Source organism: Sycon ciliatum, chromosome 7, assembly GCF_964019385.1.
Source record: "Sycon ciliatum chromosome 7, ocSycCili1.1, whole genome shotgun sequence".
Lineage (NCBI taxonomy): Eukaryota > Metazoa > Porifera > Calcarea > Leucosolenida > Sycettidae > Sycon > Sycon ciliatum.
The window spans coordinates 18,843,970-18,860,706 of record NC_088649.1 but is presented as its reverse complement, the minus strand read 5'-3'; the positions used below and the strand labels follow the sequence as shown (position 1 = coordinate 18,860,706).

The 16,737-nt window shown below is 45.6% G+C and overlaps 1 protein-coding gene across 1 annotated transcript; it reads left to right on the top strand.

Annotated features, from left to right (window-relative positions):
• Positions 1–2,110: 2,110 nt before the first annotated feature.
• On the top strand, positions 2,111–9,413 carry LOC135821671 (uncharacterized). Its single transcript, XM_065334670.1, has 6 exons — positions 2,111–2,399; positions 3,754–4,056; positions 4,593–4,737; positions 5,843–5,918; positions 6,976–7,110; positions 8,408–9,413. The coding sequence occupies exons 1-6, from the start codon at positions 2,111–2,113 to the stop codon at positions 8,531–8,533; spliced, it is 1,074 nt and encodes a 357-aa protein (XP_065190742.1). The 3' UTR covers positions 8,534–9,413.
• Positions 9,414–16,737: the final 7,324 nt, after the last annotated feature.

Here is a 16,737-nt window from a genome sequence, read left to right as displayed (position 1 = left end):
CTCATTCTATACTGTAGTGACTTGTATTAGAGCTTATCTCGTATAGAAGCCTGTTTTGAATAGAAGCCTGATTTTAAAGTTTCACTGTCGACTCGAGAGATAGCCTGGTTTTAGTCTTGAGTCTGTTGACGTACATAGAAATGCCTTGTTTGACACTGTGGGACCTGATTCTAAAGACCACCCTGCTTTAAGGACCGCTTTTGCTTGCATCATGGGGTGGTCTCTTAAACCAGGTTTTACTGCACATAGAAATACCTTGTTTGAATAGACGTGTGATGTGAATAGTAGCCGGGAACTGACATCGGCTTCTACAGGAATAAGTCCGTCTTTAATACGCGACAATACATTAGCCTTTTTTTTTTTTTTTTTTTACTAAGGCCACAGCTTCCAATCATGACATGCGAAGCAGTGGTGCAGCATAGCAGGCATGAATCGTGGACGTGGTGCCCCTTAATAAGCGACATTATAGTAGCTTTCATGTCAGTATTGTAATTTTAAGTTACCAATGTATTATAGAAGTTGACAAATCCGTTGATCCCCGAACAGCAGAGAGTGCTCAATGCCAGAGACAGAGCTTAGTACATAGCAGACTCAGCGGGAGACGTTCAGGTTGGTTGTAACTCTGAGTTTCGTGCCGCTAGGCAATGATCAGGCAACTGATACTCGGATCTGCCCAGAAGTGCGCTCAGTCTGCTATGTACTAAGCTCTGTCTCTGACATTGAGCACTCTCTGTAGCTCGGGGTTGAACGAATTTGTCCACGCTCCTGGCTCTACCCAGTCGAGCACTCTACCCCTACACTGCAAGCTAGCTATGGTCGCTTCAAGGTCAATACAACTGGGATATTCCCTGAAGACCATCCCTCCACCGTCACCCAAGCAGTACCGGAAATGTCTGATTGACAGGATTGAGCAAGTCATCAAGCGCATGAAAGTGTTCCGCCTTGTTCTACCTCAATGGTGAGGAACGCAAAGAGCAGCAACCAGAACGCTTCGGCTTCAAGAGCAGGACATGTCCTCCGCAAGTCGATGAACTGAAGGCCTTTGAAGAGTACCTCATTTGCGTGGCTGAAACGGTCAGCTTCCGCTACGTAGCGGACAGCCTCCAAGACGCTATGAGAAAAGACACAAAAACAATCAAAAATTCTAAGGACATTATCGTGAAAGCCTATAAAATTCGGAATTTGTACCCAGTTCTAAAAAATCAATACAACAAGCTGGTGAGAGAGAATTTCACCAAAAACTACCAGATCGCGCCTGAGAATGTGAATGATGAAGGCAACAGAGAGGCGAGGGAGATCGCTGAGGGTCTAGATCTTCACAACAGGATGGACGTACTGGCTAAGCCAGCAGCATTTATCACACTAAAAGATCATCAAGATAAGTCTAGGGGTGAAAGGATTACACTTTTCAACTGCGGGTTATTAACCTACCCTTGTATTGATTTTATTATTGATTATGATATCGATTACTGCGTCCTAGATAGGTGCGGGTGCAGACAGTCAGTTTTTATTATTACTTTTTTTTACTATCAAACAGCCCTTCTAGACCGGAAAAAGTGCGGATAATCGGAAAAGGACAAAGTATCTTGCGCGTGTACATCCACTGTCCATCTGCAATGTACGTAACTTTATCGTATCCTACTACATACAGTCAGTCATGTACAGGACATCTTCTGCAGGTTTTTTCTTTATTATTTATTATTTATTTATTTTTCGGATCGTCTACTCTAAACAGACAGCATAATCGAAATCGCTTCGTTGTAATGATCGATTAGACGGATAACCGATATAATCGTTTCAGCCCTAAAGGCAACTTCGATTGCACTGGAGCATTGCCCTGCAGACTCATTAAATAGTAAACCTCACTGGAGTATAAACCTCACTGGAGTATAAACCTCACTGGAGTATAAACCTCACTGGAGTATAAACCTCACTGGGGTATAAACCTCACTGGAGTATAAACCTCACTGGGGTATAAACCTCACTGGAGTATCATATTTATCACCGTTAACTTGATCAATGGAGTAAAGCCCCCCACCCCCCCCCCCCCCCCACACACACTAAGAATGGACATGGAACCCATCGTATGTCTTGTTTGTCTTCTGCAGTTATGCCCGTGGTTCGAATAACCCCACCCACCCAAACTGTTCTAAATGGGACTATTGCAGAACTAGTGTGCGACACCACAGCTGGTACACCACCATTCCTCTTCTCATGGTTCTTGTCCTCAACCGAGATCACGGTGGGCGTCACGAGCAACGCTACGACGTCCACACTGCTGGTTGATACGGCCATGATGCAGACTAGGTCCCGTTCCTACACATGTAGGGTGACGCTGGATCAACCACTCCCGGCCAATCAGCTTTCTGGAACGGACGTCGGCACTCTGCTGACGGACTGTGAGTTGTCATGCCATGATGACATGCAGCACAGTGGTTTGTTATGCTATCAGCTGTATTGTGGTCATCTGTACAAACAGACCTTGCACAGCCACACAAATCCGTTTTCCACGAAAAATATCCGGATAGGCGAGGGAACCGGATAATCGAACACACCTACATGCACTGTATGTATGCATGTCACGTGCTGTAAATCGGTAACCAACGATGTTCTTCGCGTTGGCAAGGGATCCGGATAAAAGAGGACCGGATAACGGTCTGACTGTACCACAGTAGTGCTACAGAGCTTATGCGAATGATGCACATAACTGCAGTAACAATAGCCAGTACATGTAACCCCAAACCAACCCAGGACTAACATATTCACCCATTTTTACACTGGCTCATTGATCCATGAGCCGCGGTGATGTTCCCATGGTTTCGGAAAATTCTATCAGATTCCATCTCACGTTAACCACAAAATTTAATTTGATAATTTTGTTGGATGTGAAGGTTGGTGCTTTCTGCAGCCGGTAAAGGTACTGATTGCTAGGTACTCTGTGTTTGAATATGTTTTTTGTGTGTTTGTGTGTGTGTGTGTGTGTGTGTGTGTGTGTGTGTGTGTCTATGTGTGTCTATGTGTATATGTGTGTATATACTCAATCTGCGGACAGCATGCTGTTTCGTTCTTTTTGAACTCGTCAGCGCAGCACAGAGGAAATGAGGCCGAACCTGATAGCAATGGAAATAAAAATTTCCAATCAGGCCCGAACGTACCTTGCCAGAGTGCTCAAACTGACAAGTCAGTGAGCTCTGCGTAACGCAAACAGCAAAGGCACTACCCCACGCAAGAGTGCTCAACTGCTACAAGAGCAGGAGCGAAATACTCAATCTGCGGACAGCATGCTGTTTCGTTCTTTTTGAACTCGTCAGCGCAGCACAGAGGAAATGAGGCCGAACCTGATAGCAATGGAAATAAAAATTTCCAATCAGGCCCGAACGTACCTTGCCAGAGTGCTCAAACTGACAAGTCAGTGAGCTCTGCGTAACGCAAACAGCAAAGGCACTACCCCACGCAAGAGTGCTCAACTGCTACAAGAGCAGGAGCGAAATACTCAATCTGCGGACAGCATGCTGTTTCGTTCTTTTTGAACTCGTCAGCGCAGCACAGAGGAAATGAGGCCGAACCTGATAGCAATGGAAATAAAAATTTCCAATCAGGCCCGAACGTACCTTGCCAGAGTGCTCAAACTGACAAGTCAGTGAGCTCTGCGTAACGTATGTGTGTATATATATATATGCGTGTGTGTATGTATGTGTGCATGCACGCGTGTATGTGCACACGTGTGTGTGTGTGTTTCTGCTCCACGTTCAGTCCCACCCGTGGTCTCGGTCAATGACGTCACTGGAGTCGCCGGTGAACGGATTGAAATCGTGTGTCGCATCCGCAGCGATCCACCACCGGCGTCGAATCAAGTCGTTGTGGTACTGAGCAGTGGTATGGTCGTGGGACCTTTTTCGATTTCCGTTGTCAGTGGGGCGCCACCGACTACTACCTTTCGTTTCCAGATCCAGACGGCCGACCCAGCCCTTCATGCAGGCCCGGCAGTCTGCCGCACCAGAGTAACTCTTGATAGCAGAACAGTAGAGGTTAACGGTTCCTTCAACATCGCTGTTGGTAAGTACCAAACAGAGAAAATCTATAATTATGTGCAGGGGCGTCGGACACGGTACGGTCACTACGGTATTGACCATACCACTTTTTGCCCCAGGTACACCGTGAATCGATAAAATACACTGATCTGGGATCTAAATTTCCAAAATTTTCGGCTCAGCTGCCACTCCCCAACGAGTAAATTGTACTTCAGATAGCTGACCGTACCACACTAAAATACCTTCCGACGCCCCTGATTTGTATATCAGGGTGTTAAAAACTCATTGCACTCCGTAGTGACTTGTATTAGAGCCTATCTCATAAAGAAGTCTGTTTTGAATAGAAGCTTGATTTTCAAGTTTCACTGTCGGCAGATGGCGCCTGATTATAGTGTTGGTGTACGTAGAAATGCCTGGTTTGAATGGAAGCTTGATGTGAGAAGAAGCCTAGCCCGCACATCGGCTTCTACAGGAATAAATCTGGCTTTAATAATTATGTATGATTGACTGTGTGGATTCGGATGATACAGTTTCTCTTGCTTTCATGGTTTTGCCCTTCAGATGTTCTGTTACTGGATGGAAGTGGCACGGTGTTCCGAACAATGTACCGCGAGAACCAGCTTGCTCCCACCATTCTCTCACTGCAGCATTCAGCCACTCTGGTTGGAGAGTCAGCCGCCTGCCAGACGTCCATAGAGCTAACAGCGTACGTAGCTGTGTGCACGGTTTGTTGTGCATCGGTGTGTTTGTGTGAGTGTGTGTGTGTGTGTGTGTGTGGGGATTCACTGGCCAGAAAAATCACTTCAAATAGCTGTATGGTGTAGACCAGGCTGAATAGTGACGGTCAATTCTTCAGCCTTGCAAGCTGTTGAATGGTGCAATCCCAGCACAAGTTGCTATGGCTTCTGCCGTAGCATTGCTATCATCGCCTCCGGCGATGGGCGTCAAAGGTCAAAGGTCAAGGTCAGGTGTGTGTGTGTGTGTGTGTGTATGTGGGCGCGCGATGTGTGTGCATGTGTTCGTGTGTGTTCTTGTATGTATCTGATTTGGTGAGTCAGTTGCCAGCCAGACGTCCACAGAGCTAAAGTTGTACATGATGCTCTGAACTTGTGCATGCGTGTGCGTGTCCTGTCATGTTGGTCTGTAGAATGATTTGACCCCAGTCACATCAAGGCGCACACTTAACCTGACTGGCGCAATCAGTTTTTTGACTTGTCCCGCTGCACCGCTGCCAGTCTTACTGTCGTGTATGATGTGGCGAGTAAACACAAGCCTCTTACCAGCTAACACCCGTCGCTGAGCGGAGACTTGGTCCGGGTATGGCCTAACCAACCACACTGGTTCCACCGGCTCTGTTTCGCAGTCAGTGAATACACCGGACAAAAGCATGACAAGAACCTAAAACTGGGCAAGGAACTTGTTATCCAATGCGACTAAAATTCCATTGCAAACAATAAGATTATAAGCACGTTTCTTCAACTGTATATGAAACTGCAGTTTCAAATACAGCTAAGAGTAGAGCCCACACACTGCACTTGTAACAGGTCGAAGTTGACATTTGAAGAAAGAGGCTGAGCAGGATCCTGCTCAGCGCTTGTATATATCAGATAGGTGTGAATATTGTGAGAAGGAGGGTGAGACGGTCAGAAGGTAAAAAGGTGAGAAGGAAGGTAAATGGGTGACAACTGTGACAGCACTAATTCCACTCATTATATAATATTACAACGTTTTGGCAAACTGCCTTCACCAGATACAGACATTGTATATGTTGTTTGCTTCTTTTTGGTGCATGTTCTCGTGTCCCATATTAGGTCTTCTGGTACCTTGGATGATGTGGCATTCGAAAAGATCTTCCCCACCAAGGCGGTGATGTCACCTAATATTATGGTGAGTCAGGACGTGGCTTTCTGTGCTTCGTTCCCGACAAGGATGCTGGGTCGAAGCAGTTTGTGTTGATCTGCAGTTGTGACGACAACGCAGTGCTAGTAGGATGCTAGTAGGATGCTGTTGCTGGATGCTGAGCACACGCTGCAGATCATCTGATCACATCATGGCTGTAAATGCTTTGCATGGAGTGGGTGATTACATCATCACTTGAGATTATTTGTATAGAGTTGCACTTGAAACACTCCTAAGCCACCCAGAAAAAAGTCAGTGTGGCTTACACTACGATGGTAAAATGAATGGTGACATGCAGGGTGGATGTCTGTTCTTCGTGACGAAAACATCTGGGTGCGCCTTGCATGTACATTCCAGTGCGGCTTCCGCGCGAGAAAAAACTAGGGCTGAAACGACCATTCAATAACTCCTAACGGTCAACCAACATCATTTACGATCGATATATTGGTTTTATCGATTGAAGAAATTCCACGATACCTTTGCTACGTTAGACGTTTGTGGCTGTGCACTGTTGACAACTGTAGACATCTGGACATGAACTAGAAATTTTCAATATTGTTTCTAGAGTGAATAATTTTGTCATCGCCCTCTGGCCACTGCTCTTACGTCCGACCTCTCCCACAAATGAACCGAAAAGACAAAGTCGTCTCTCCCAATCTCTTTCAAAGCCACAAATCAATTTTACTGCGCTTGCAAGTACAATACATAACTGTTCTTGTATCCACTGTCGGATGGAGTGCAAGGGCTAGAATACTGTCACTGATATACATGCATAAAGATCTTTAGCACTCGTTTTGAACACTGACCCTTATCGATTGCACTCTTAACGATCGTATGCGAGTTATCGGTATCATTGTTTTAATCCTAAAAAAGACATACTTTCACCAGTGACTTTCTCAGTACATATACTCGTTGTGAGTTTTATTCTAAATTGTACTCCTCTTACTGTTCAACGTCTGGTCTAGTTGGTGAACTCAGACTCATAACTTATGCCCTGTTCTGTTCTTTGTTTTCCTCTTCTCTCCTCAATTTTTATATTCTACAGAAGACATTCTTACCGAGACAATTGGTGTACACGTCAACAGATGGTATGCCAATCTCGACCGAGGACATCTTGACCATTGTCCAAAACACGGAGTACGCGAACACTCGCGACGAAATATCCATGGCCGACCGAGTGGTAAGTGTGGCGTAAAGTAGACCCGTCTGTTTGTCTGGATGCATGTCTGCATGTATGTACGCCATGTATGTGTGTATGTATGCCAGCTATCAGAAGCGACTTGCTGGTCGCCTCGCCCTCAAGTGGGACAAGCCATTTTCAATCATCATGGCTTGGGTGCGAGTTCGCAGCCAATTTGCAGTGATCCATGCAGTCGACCTCCGGCTACGCGGGTCTAGAAGGCGCCTGACAGGCCTGTCGACGCAGGATGGTGCTGGGGTAGGCATAAGAACTGAATTTCGTCTGTTTTACATGGAATTTCTTGGAGTTTCCCAATGTATTGTACTTGAATAAAATTGTATTTGACCTTTCATGGTATCTCAATTTTTTCACGTCTACATGACTTTATTTTGCCCGTAAAAGAGGCAGTTACCCCCGAAAATTAATGTATGTACGTATGCGTGTATGTACGTATGCGTGTATGTACGTATGCATGTAGGTTGTATGAAAATAATTATGTTTTTTAACGCTATTCCACTGCTTGAGACTTGCATCAACTTCAACACCCCCCCCCCCCGCTCCCCCATAATTAGGGCCATATAATTAGCACTTTTCCAAAGATGCTCGCCACTTTTTTCGCAACTTTTCGCTGTTTATATATGGCCCGGTCAAACATGCACTCGAAAGTAGCGTATACGCTGAAGCGAGGTGGCAGGAGCGAAAAATTGCATGGCAACTGCGAAAAGCGGAACTTCCTCTTCAGCGGAAACTCCAATCCGCTTCTTCCAACATTTTCGAAGCGAGACTGTCGCTTCTGCGGATTCGCTTCAGCGGAAAACACCACGGTCTGCTGTATATGGACTTGCTACGAGAAATTTGTATGCGTATGATTTCCATGCAACAAAAATGCGTGCAAGATGGTCATTGACCTCATCCATTCTCCGTACTGTATGCACAGCAGGAAGGGGTGTACGAGTTTGCCGTCGCAGCACTTCTCCTTTTTTGGTGGTTTGTGCACAAGAACTCTCCCATTTTAAGTTGCAATGTCAGCAACTTTTGAGCTTTTTCTGAAATATGGATGCGGTTTCAGCAACTTGCACTTGCTTTGGTATAGTTGCGAAAAGCATAAGATGCGAAAAATGATGGCATCTTAGTCGAAACAGGCTAGCATCAGGGCAGGCCGAAAATTTTATGCGCCGAAATGTGCTTTAGCCCCGGGAGGCCGAAATTTCAATGAGCCGAAATTTGTAGATTTACGGCATGTTGTTCCTTCACACAACGTCACGTGATGTTTGTGTACCTTTGCTTTTCATCTCAGGTACTTTGGGAACTTCGAGACTGTGAGAGCAACGTCATAGCGACAGCAGAAACATTCATTGGAATCGAACGTGTCAACGACAACCCACCTGTGGTGATATTCAACATTTCTCCAGGCATCGTATGACGAGCAGAATATTAGCTAATGCCAATGATGTAAAATTTAAGAATTCGTAATATTTGTGGGCCGTGCTAACTGGCATCCACCTCTCTGCAGCATTTTACCTTGCTATTTGTGTTACTGTTTGCATGCAATGGGCGTAATTAAATCGCTACTCGTGGAGTTCGTCAGCAGCTACTTCGAAGTAGATTCTTTCTTTATTCTTTCAATAGCTATCTTTCTCTAATTTTCACTTCCAGTCTCTCTCTCTCCCTCCCTCTCTCTCTCTCTTTCTCTCTCTCTCTCTCTCTCTCTCTCTCTCTCTCTCTCTCCCTCTCTCTCTCCCTCTCTCTCCCTCTCTCTCCCTCTCTCTCCCTCTCTCTCTCTCTCTCTCTCTCTCTCTCTCTCTCTCTCTCTCTCTCTCTCTCTCTCTCTCTCTCTCCTCTCTCTCTCTCTCTCTCTCTCTCTCTCTCTCTCTCTCTCTTTCTCTTTCTCTCTCTCTCTCTCTCTCTCTCTCTCTCTCTCTCTCTCTCTCTCTCTCTCTCTCTCTCTCTCTCTCTCTCTCTCTCTCTCTCTCTCTCTACCTCTCTCTCTCTCTCTCTCTCTCTCTCTCTCTCTCTCTCTCTCTCTCTCTCTCTCTCTCTCTCTCTCTCTCTCTCTCTCTCTCTCTCCAAGTCTAGTGATGCCCACTCTCGGCATCTCTTCTCGAATCAAGAAATTCGAACCCTCCAAATATCTGGATTTTCCTACTCCCAGGTCGCTTATGCATGTTTACATAGCAGCGTGTTTGACATGATCTTGAAGTAATCACAACAAGTCTTTAATTTTGTACACTCCTCTCTTAAAAACCAGCACTCCCGAAGTTTTGGGAACTATTTTGACGACTATCCTCCGAGGACAATAATTATTAGAAGTGTGCATCTGGATCTGGCGAGTGTCTCAAATGTTGACGGATGTGCACTGGATGTGTGGTGTGGGGATGGGTTTCATTTACTTGACGTGACGGAGCTAAGGCTACTTCAGGCTATCCTCAGATCAGTGTACATGTATCTGCTGCGGGAATAATTATAAAAATGCTCTGCAGGTGTCTTAGGACTGTAGCCAGAATTCAAAAACATGTGCAAGGAACAATGCCGCATGGAAGATTCATTATTATTAATACCAGCCATTCCCACAAAAATAATCACGGAGTCTTGTTTCACTGTACCACGTGACACAGTCTTCAGTGTTAGACTTAGAGGCTATACTTGTGCATTCACTTGTACAAACACGATGTGTGTGTTCAGAAGAAAATCCAAACAAAGGTTATACACGTAACCTGTAAGTCGCTAATAACTGGGCCTGGGCGGATAATACTAGCATTATAAGTAGCATTATAGTGTGCGATTTGCAACGAGCATTATGCTAGCATTATAACACTACATTTCCCCAAAAGTGGCATTAAAAGTTTATATAATGTACTCAAATTGAAATGGCCCAACTAACGCTCGTTACTTATTATTATTATTATTAGACACAATCTCATAGCATGTGACAAGCATAGCTAATGCAGGGACAGAATCCCCCTGAGACAAGGGCGTTGAGCCAGCCACGGCAATAGTAAGCTAGGAAAACAAAGCAAAATATGAATTAAAGCAGAAAATGAATGGAAAATTACAAAGAAAAACGATTAACGGAACTTCTGCGAAAACCAGGCTTTAACAGGGTGAAAATAATTTTTTTGAGAAAAATGATGTTTTGTAAAAAGGTTGTGTCGCGTGGACGCTCGAGTGCAGTGAAGTGCAACCAAAGAGAATCTCGCTTGTTTCACGAAGTAGCTGTCAAGTGTCATGGCAGGAAGGGTTTCAGCAGTCAGGGAAGTCAAAGGGCTCCCGGTAGAATTATTCCCTGCTACTCCTCTACTAGTCACAACGAAGAATTTTTGAGCTGATCGAACGGATTCCATCTCCTACACTCAGGTATGGCGAAATTTCTGCGCTAGCTGCTGCTTGCGGAAAATGGTGAAGAAATCGTCTCTCCAGTTAGAGTCGTGATAGCGATAGCGAGGAGAACCTGGACGACATCGATCCAGCCAATCGAAGTACGGAGATAAATGTACTAGTTGTTTCTGGGCCTCACACAACGGGAACACGCGAAGCAGTGCCCATACGTTTGCAGCTGGTTCACGAGGTAAAAGGCTTGAAGCGCAGGGTAAAAACTGTTTTGAATTGAAGTCCTTGGCGATGAAGTGCTACTGTATGCCAGGCGAATGAGCGAGCAGATCGAGAGGCCTCCACTCGCGACTTTCCTCGCTGGACAGCTAGCTGCAAGGGATTGTATGGAGCAATGCTGTATGTACATGTATGTATAACTCATAATCACAAGGTGATCTTAGAGGCATTAAATTAATCAGCGAGAGAATTGTGAATGATGTCAATACTGTAATACTGTAGCAGCATAAAATTAGCGTAATGATCATGATTTTCTAGCATATTCCACTACGCAAAACTACGAAATGTGCACAATACTGCCCAAACCAAGCCATTTTCCATACTTACTACTGGTTAATTGCTGGCATTACAGAGGAACAGCAGCATTATAAGTAGCATTATGATACAGTTTTTCTGGCATTGCCATTAGCATTATCCCGCAAAATAACTAGCATTATCCGCCCAGGCCTACTAATAACTGGGTTATTGTCTTTAAGACTGTTCTGTCTGGTCTTGCCGTCCCGTCATCATACCAGGCCAGCATCCCATGAAGCCTTGGAATGTAGCTTGTGCTTGGCTCGATGGCGCTAGCCTTCCCCTCTTTGGAATTAGCACTAATATCCATGAACCTTCCAAGTCGGAAGGCCGTTGGTTAGCGCTATCGAGCAGTGCTCAAGCTGATGTTCATGCTGTGGAATGTCTCAGTACTCCTTGTCAGCTTTGTGCTAGATTGTGCACGTCTGACTGTTCAAAATCTGGTTTAGTTGGTGGACTCGATCGCATAACTTGTGCCCTCAATTTCCATGTTCACTGTTCCAATTGTCTTTGCCCGAAGTTCACTGTTCCAATTGTCTTTGTCCCGATTTCAATGGGGTATTCATGTATCGAGTTTCTTATGCTACTTCCACTCTCGGAGAATCCAACCTGTCGACTGCCTTCCGAGTAGCCAAATCTCAGCGGTGGATCCAGCGATCTCTACATTAGCTGATACTAGTGCACGTATTATGCACATCCATAGCCATCATTATGGCTTCCAGTAGTGCATTTACGAAATTTGGGGGATCCACGGAACCCCTCCTGGATCTGCCCTTGGATCTACGGCTCGCCGTGCGAGCACCAAGCTGACGGACCAGTCATGTCTCCTGATCCTGGATGTCCTGCCGCAAAACTTCGAAGTCGAGCACGACTGCACCCGCTCTGCATGGGGAGCGGTGTGACTCGTTAGTACTGGCTTGCCGTGTGGCCCGCGGGATTCGGACCCTAGCCTGCAAGCGACCAAGTTATAGTCCGTCTTTAGTTTAGCTGGTGCGCTGACTGGAAGGCGCTGAGTGCGGAAGAAAGATTTGCTCTCATTGAAGTCATTATTTTGAATGTTTGGTAGTTAGCGGCCCTGTAACGTTATAATACCGACCACAACCATTGGTTTCAAAGTGTTCCGCCACGACGCACTCCGAAGAACCGGTGCGAGCCGTGCGCCGAGTCCGCAAGCGGAGTGGATCGCTGGCGTTTATCCAGCAGAAACGGGAACGAAGGAGCGGCGACCATGGCTTCTCCTGTCACCACCGTGTTGTCGACTGTAGCCATTCTGCTGGTTCTTCTTCCGTGCAGTAGCGGACAGAGTAAGACGAGTCTTGTATCCGTTCTCTGTACTAAGCGTTATAAAAACTTCACCATGTGCGGTTCACCCACCGTCCGTAGAGGGCTCAATTTGCCGAACGCAAAGAGCGGAATACACAGACAGGAGAACGAGCAGTTGCTGTTTTGCGGTGTAATAACTTCACCACAATTGTAATTTTAGGTACTTTTCGTGCTTGGAGCGTGTAGAAGCTAGGCAGGAGAGTCATTTGTTATTACTGAGTCATTGTTGTTCACTTTCCAGCCCTGGGAACGTCAAACGTGACGATTTGATTGTGATTAATTTTACTCTCTCTCTCGCTTGGTTCTGTTTTAGCGCTTTGATTTGGAACTGGGGGGGGGGGGGGGGGAGTCAAAGAATTTCAGAGCCTAAGATCATAGAGATGAGGCTGGCCTGAGCTCATTGGGAAGTTCCAAACACTACAGTCATCTGCTAGGCGCTCACTGGCAGAATTTAATTGTGTTCCTTTGGTGCCCTCATGTGCCAAGCAGGGATGTCATGGGGGGGGGGGGGGGCAGCTTTGCATTGAGGTGGTTGGGTGGTGGTAGACACAGTTCCAGGCACATCCGACATGACGAGGTCAAGGATGTTTTCTCCGCGAGTGGTCATGGGTGGAGGGGTTGCAGCTTTGCATTCATGCCAGAGGATGTCCCCAAATTCACCATTTGAAGCCCCAAATAATCCTGATAATTGTATGCGACTGCAATTGCGATAATTATAAGGATATTATCCTTTACCTTATTTTGGGCTTTGCCCCATATCCCTCACACACTCATACTAAGCCCAAGGCAACAAGGATTTGTTTTGGAGATAGTGTGCTGCTTCGATAAACTGGTCTTGTAGTGCAAAAGCTCAAAGAGTTGGAAAGCAGTGCCAGGCCACTGGCAGCAACTAACTCCCAAGGAGCGGCGATTAACCCACACTATGCCACAATGGGTTTGCAAGGCAAAGCCAATGCAATTGGCAACAACTGGCTCGTGATGAGCCGCAACTAGCAAAGCAAATGACCAGCTAGAAACCGCAGAGCTAAATGTTCCCTAGTACCATTAGCAAGAGGATAAAATGTGAGGGAAGGAGGGTGAAAATTTGATGCTGGCACAAGCTAAAAGTCACCACTAATTTGACTTTGAAGTGAAGCCAACGGCAAGAGAGAAAGAGAAAGTTGAAAGGAAGCATTTCTGCAACGTCAGGCTAAGCGCGTCCGAATCCATGCGCCAGCAGTGTGTGTGCAGTGAGCAAAAGTTCAAAGGAAGCAGTTGTGGGACGTCAGGCTAAGCGCGCTCAAAATCTATTGGCTGGCTGTGTGAGTGCAGTGTCGAAAGCACTGATGCAGCGGTGCGTGGCAATTGCAAACATTGCAATGTGATCGATGGATGCTAACACACACTAACTACATTTACTGCGACACTAACTTTGGTGCTCGTTATTGCATTTCCATAATAATCTTGGGCTTCCTGGAAAGCTCTCCGGAGCTATGACAACTTGCAAGATCAGCCCTAGCCTGCCACTACTGATCTGGCGCAAAAGCCGTCCAGAGTTTAGTGTTTTACGGTTATAGTGGTACAGCACTCTACTGCACTTCCTGCCCATTCCTCTCTATCTTGCCCCATCACTAAAACCTGTATAATTATCATTCATGTTATTCTAATTGCGTTTACTGGCTTTATTCCTATGAAAGAATTGTCCGCAAAAGGAATGGTCGAGTTTTCACCAGTGGTTGCTGGATTCAAGAAACATAATCACCAGCCGCCTGTGAGAACAGTTTCCTCTGAGACAAAAATGCGATAATACTCATAAAAAGGCTTGAGAAGGCTTGAAAGTATACTTGTGAAGACAAAAACGTTCAAGATGTTCGTAATGAGCCTGAAGTGTGTCCTTTTTATGAGTATTATCGCCTGTGAGAAACTGTCAATTACTCAGTTTGACCGACTTAATAATAACCATGAAAAGGAGACCATGGATAGGAATAAACATTCGATGAGCAGACACCCGTACCATGTGTTTACTCTTCTGCCACAGAGCATGCTATTGAAGGGTTTCCATTGGGACAACATCACCCATATGTGCAAAAGCCCCTGCTCATAACCCCCACAACAATTCCCCTTTGAAAGCAATGTAGTTGGAAGCTCTTATTCCCCACAACGTTGGAATATCATTCAATTCCTCAATGCCAACAATTAATTTCTTTCCCATCTTTGGAGCTAGGATGTCATCTCTGCCCCTCAGCTAACAGCACTGTCCTTCTTCCATTAAGTTACTGGGGTTGCGAGTTCCGACCCTATTTCCACCTGGAAAGGAAAGTGGAATTTCAGGAATTTTGGCAGAGCATCCTCAGCTCCAATTCACAACCTCACACTAACCGTTAGCTATATGTAAATCTCTTGCCTTAAATATACAAGTAAGTATTCCACTGCACAAGTTTCTTTCACCCTGATGAATAATATAATTATTGTCTTTTCAGTCCCCAAGTAAACAGTCAAATCAGCTCAGCAACGTTGGAACAAGATTCACCATTACTATCCTCCCATTACAGAGGCAATATGCGTTGGTTCTGCAAGAGTGCTCACTGCCTGATTCAGGCAGAGCGGCGTACACAAAGGCACACAATGAAAACTTTGGCAAATTAATTCCGTTGTGACTCAGAGTCTCATGGCTGAACCAATCATCAGACAACGATAATGGAATAGGAGGAAGCGCTGGTATATCTAAGTGGAGAGAGGTGTGATAATACGATAGCGAGAGGAGTAGGCCACACCTCTTGCTGATGTTACTGTATTGTCTGTGCGTGTATATGTGTGGGTGTTACTATTATGTGTGCGTGTTAGTAGGTGTGTGTGTGTGGTGTGTGAGCGTGCTTGTTAGTGCTAGACCTGCGCCTACTGCATCTGCCTCTGAAATAGCCTGTCCCTGTATACATTCACGCGATTACTCCTCTCGCTATAGCAATATCACACCTCTCTCCATTTAGATATACCAGCGCTGCCTCCTATTCCATTATCGTTGTCTGATGATTGGTTCAGCCATGAAACTCTGAGTCACAACGGAATCAATTTGCCAAGGTTTTCATTGTGCGCCTTTGTGTAACCTCCCATTATGCATTTTCTTGTTTTTTTGCCTGGGAACGGTGATCATTTCTCCCACTTACCGGTGCACATCAGCACTGCTCAGTGTTATTTCCACGTGCATGACTCTTTAGTCACTGCCTTGCGTGCAGTCTTAACCCCTGTCACACCGACTGCATCTGCTCGGAAACTATTCTTTATCACGTAGCTCAATATCAAGAGCTCAACATCATCAAATCATTATCCCCTTACTCTAATCTGTCCTGCACGAGCGAACCTGTGGTGGACCTAATGGATTCACCGACTTTAAGTTAACACGGCAGTGATTAATAATAACTATACATCATCCACAGTGATCATAGGAAAAGATGTAATAAAATGCTAGGGAGAAAGTGGAATTCCCAAAACGAAGGGATACACAACGCTTTTCATGTACATGTTCCAGCATGACTTAAATAAGAGCTGGTGCATTCAAAACGTAACAGCAATTAGCCACGGAATACATTTTTGGAACAGGAAACCTGTTTTATAGTTATCCTCACATGGTATTGTTGAAAGCTTCTGGCCCTGCTGTGAGAGTCGAATTTGTGACAAGCTTATGCACCTCCCTTTGGGTTAGAAATAATGAATGAAAGGGAAAACTATCTATTTTTGTAACATAAGTTACGAAACGAGGAATTGCGTGTTGCTCCCTACACGGGAGCTCGTGATTTTCCTGCCGACTTGAATTCTCACTTGACTGACTCCCGACTGCCATCCAGAGCACGCGAGAGGTCCATCGAACCGTCCACCCGGCAAACCTGCAAGAAAGCACCGGTCCCTGCTCAATACACAGTATTTCGGGGCATTCACCTCTCATCAGTAGAGCTTTAGTAGGCTGAGGAAGATTGTGCCTGAAGAGCACCACTTATAATTATAGTGCTCCCAGGCACAGACATCACCAGGGATACAAACTTACAGAGACGCTCCGTTTTCAGCGCGAAAAACACCTCGTGAACACCAGATAGCAGCGTGAGTCAGTGTCGCTCATGGAGGTGCTGAAAGAGCGCTGTGGTCCGTTGGACATTCACAACGTTGTTGCCTCCAAACCATCTCATTCACAAGCCCGCGCTGGGAACAACAATGTGAAGAAGAGGTTAGTGCGACTTCGCCGATACTTGAGGAATTGTGTGTTGCTCCCTACATGGGAGCTCGCGGTTTTCCTGCCGACTTGAATTCTCACTTGAATGACTCACGACTGCAAACTCAAGAACACGAGAAGTCCATCGAACAGTCCACTCGGCAAACCTGCAAGAAAGCACCATTCCTTGCTGAATACACAGTGTTTCGGGGAATTCAACCCTC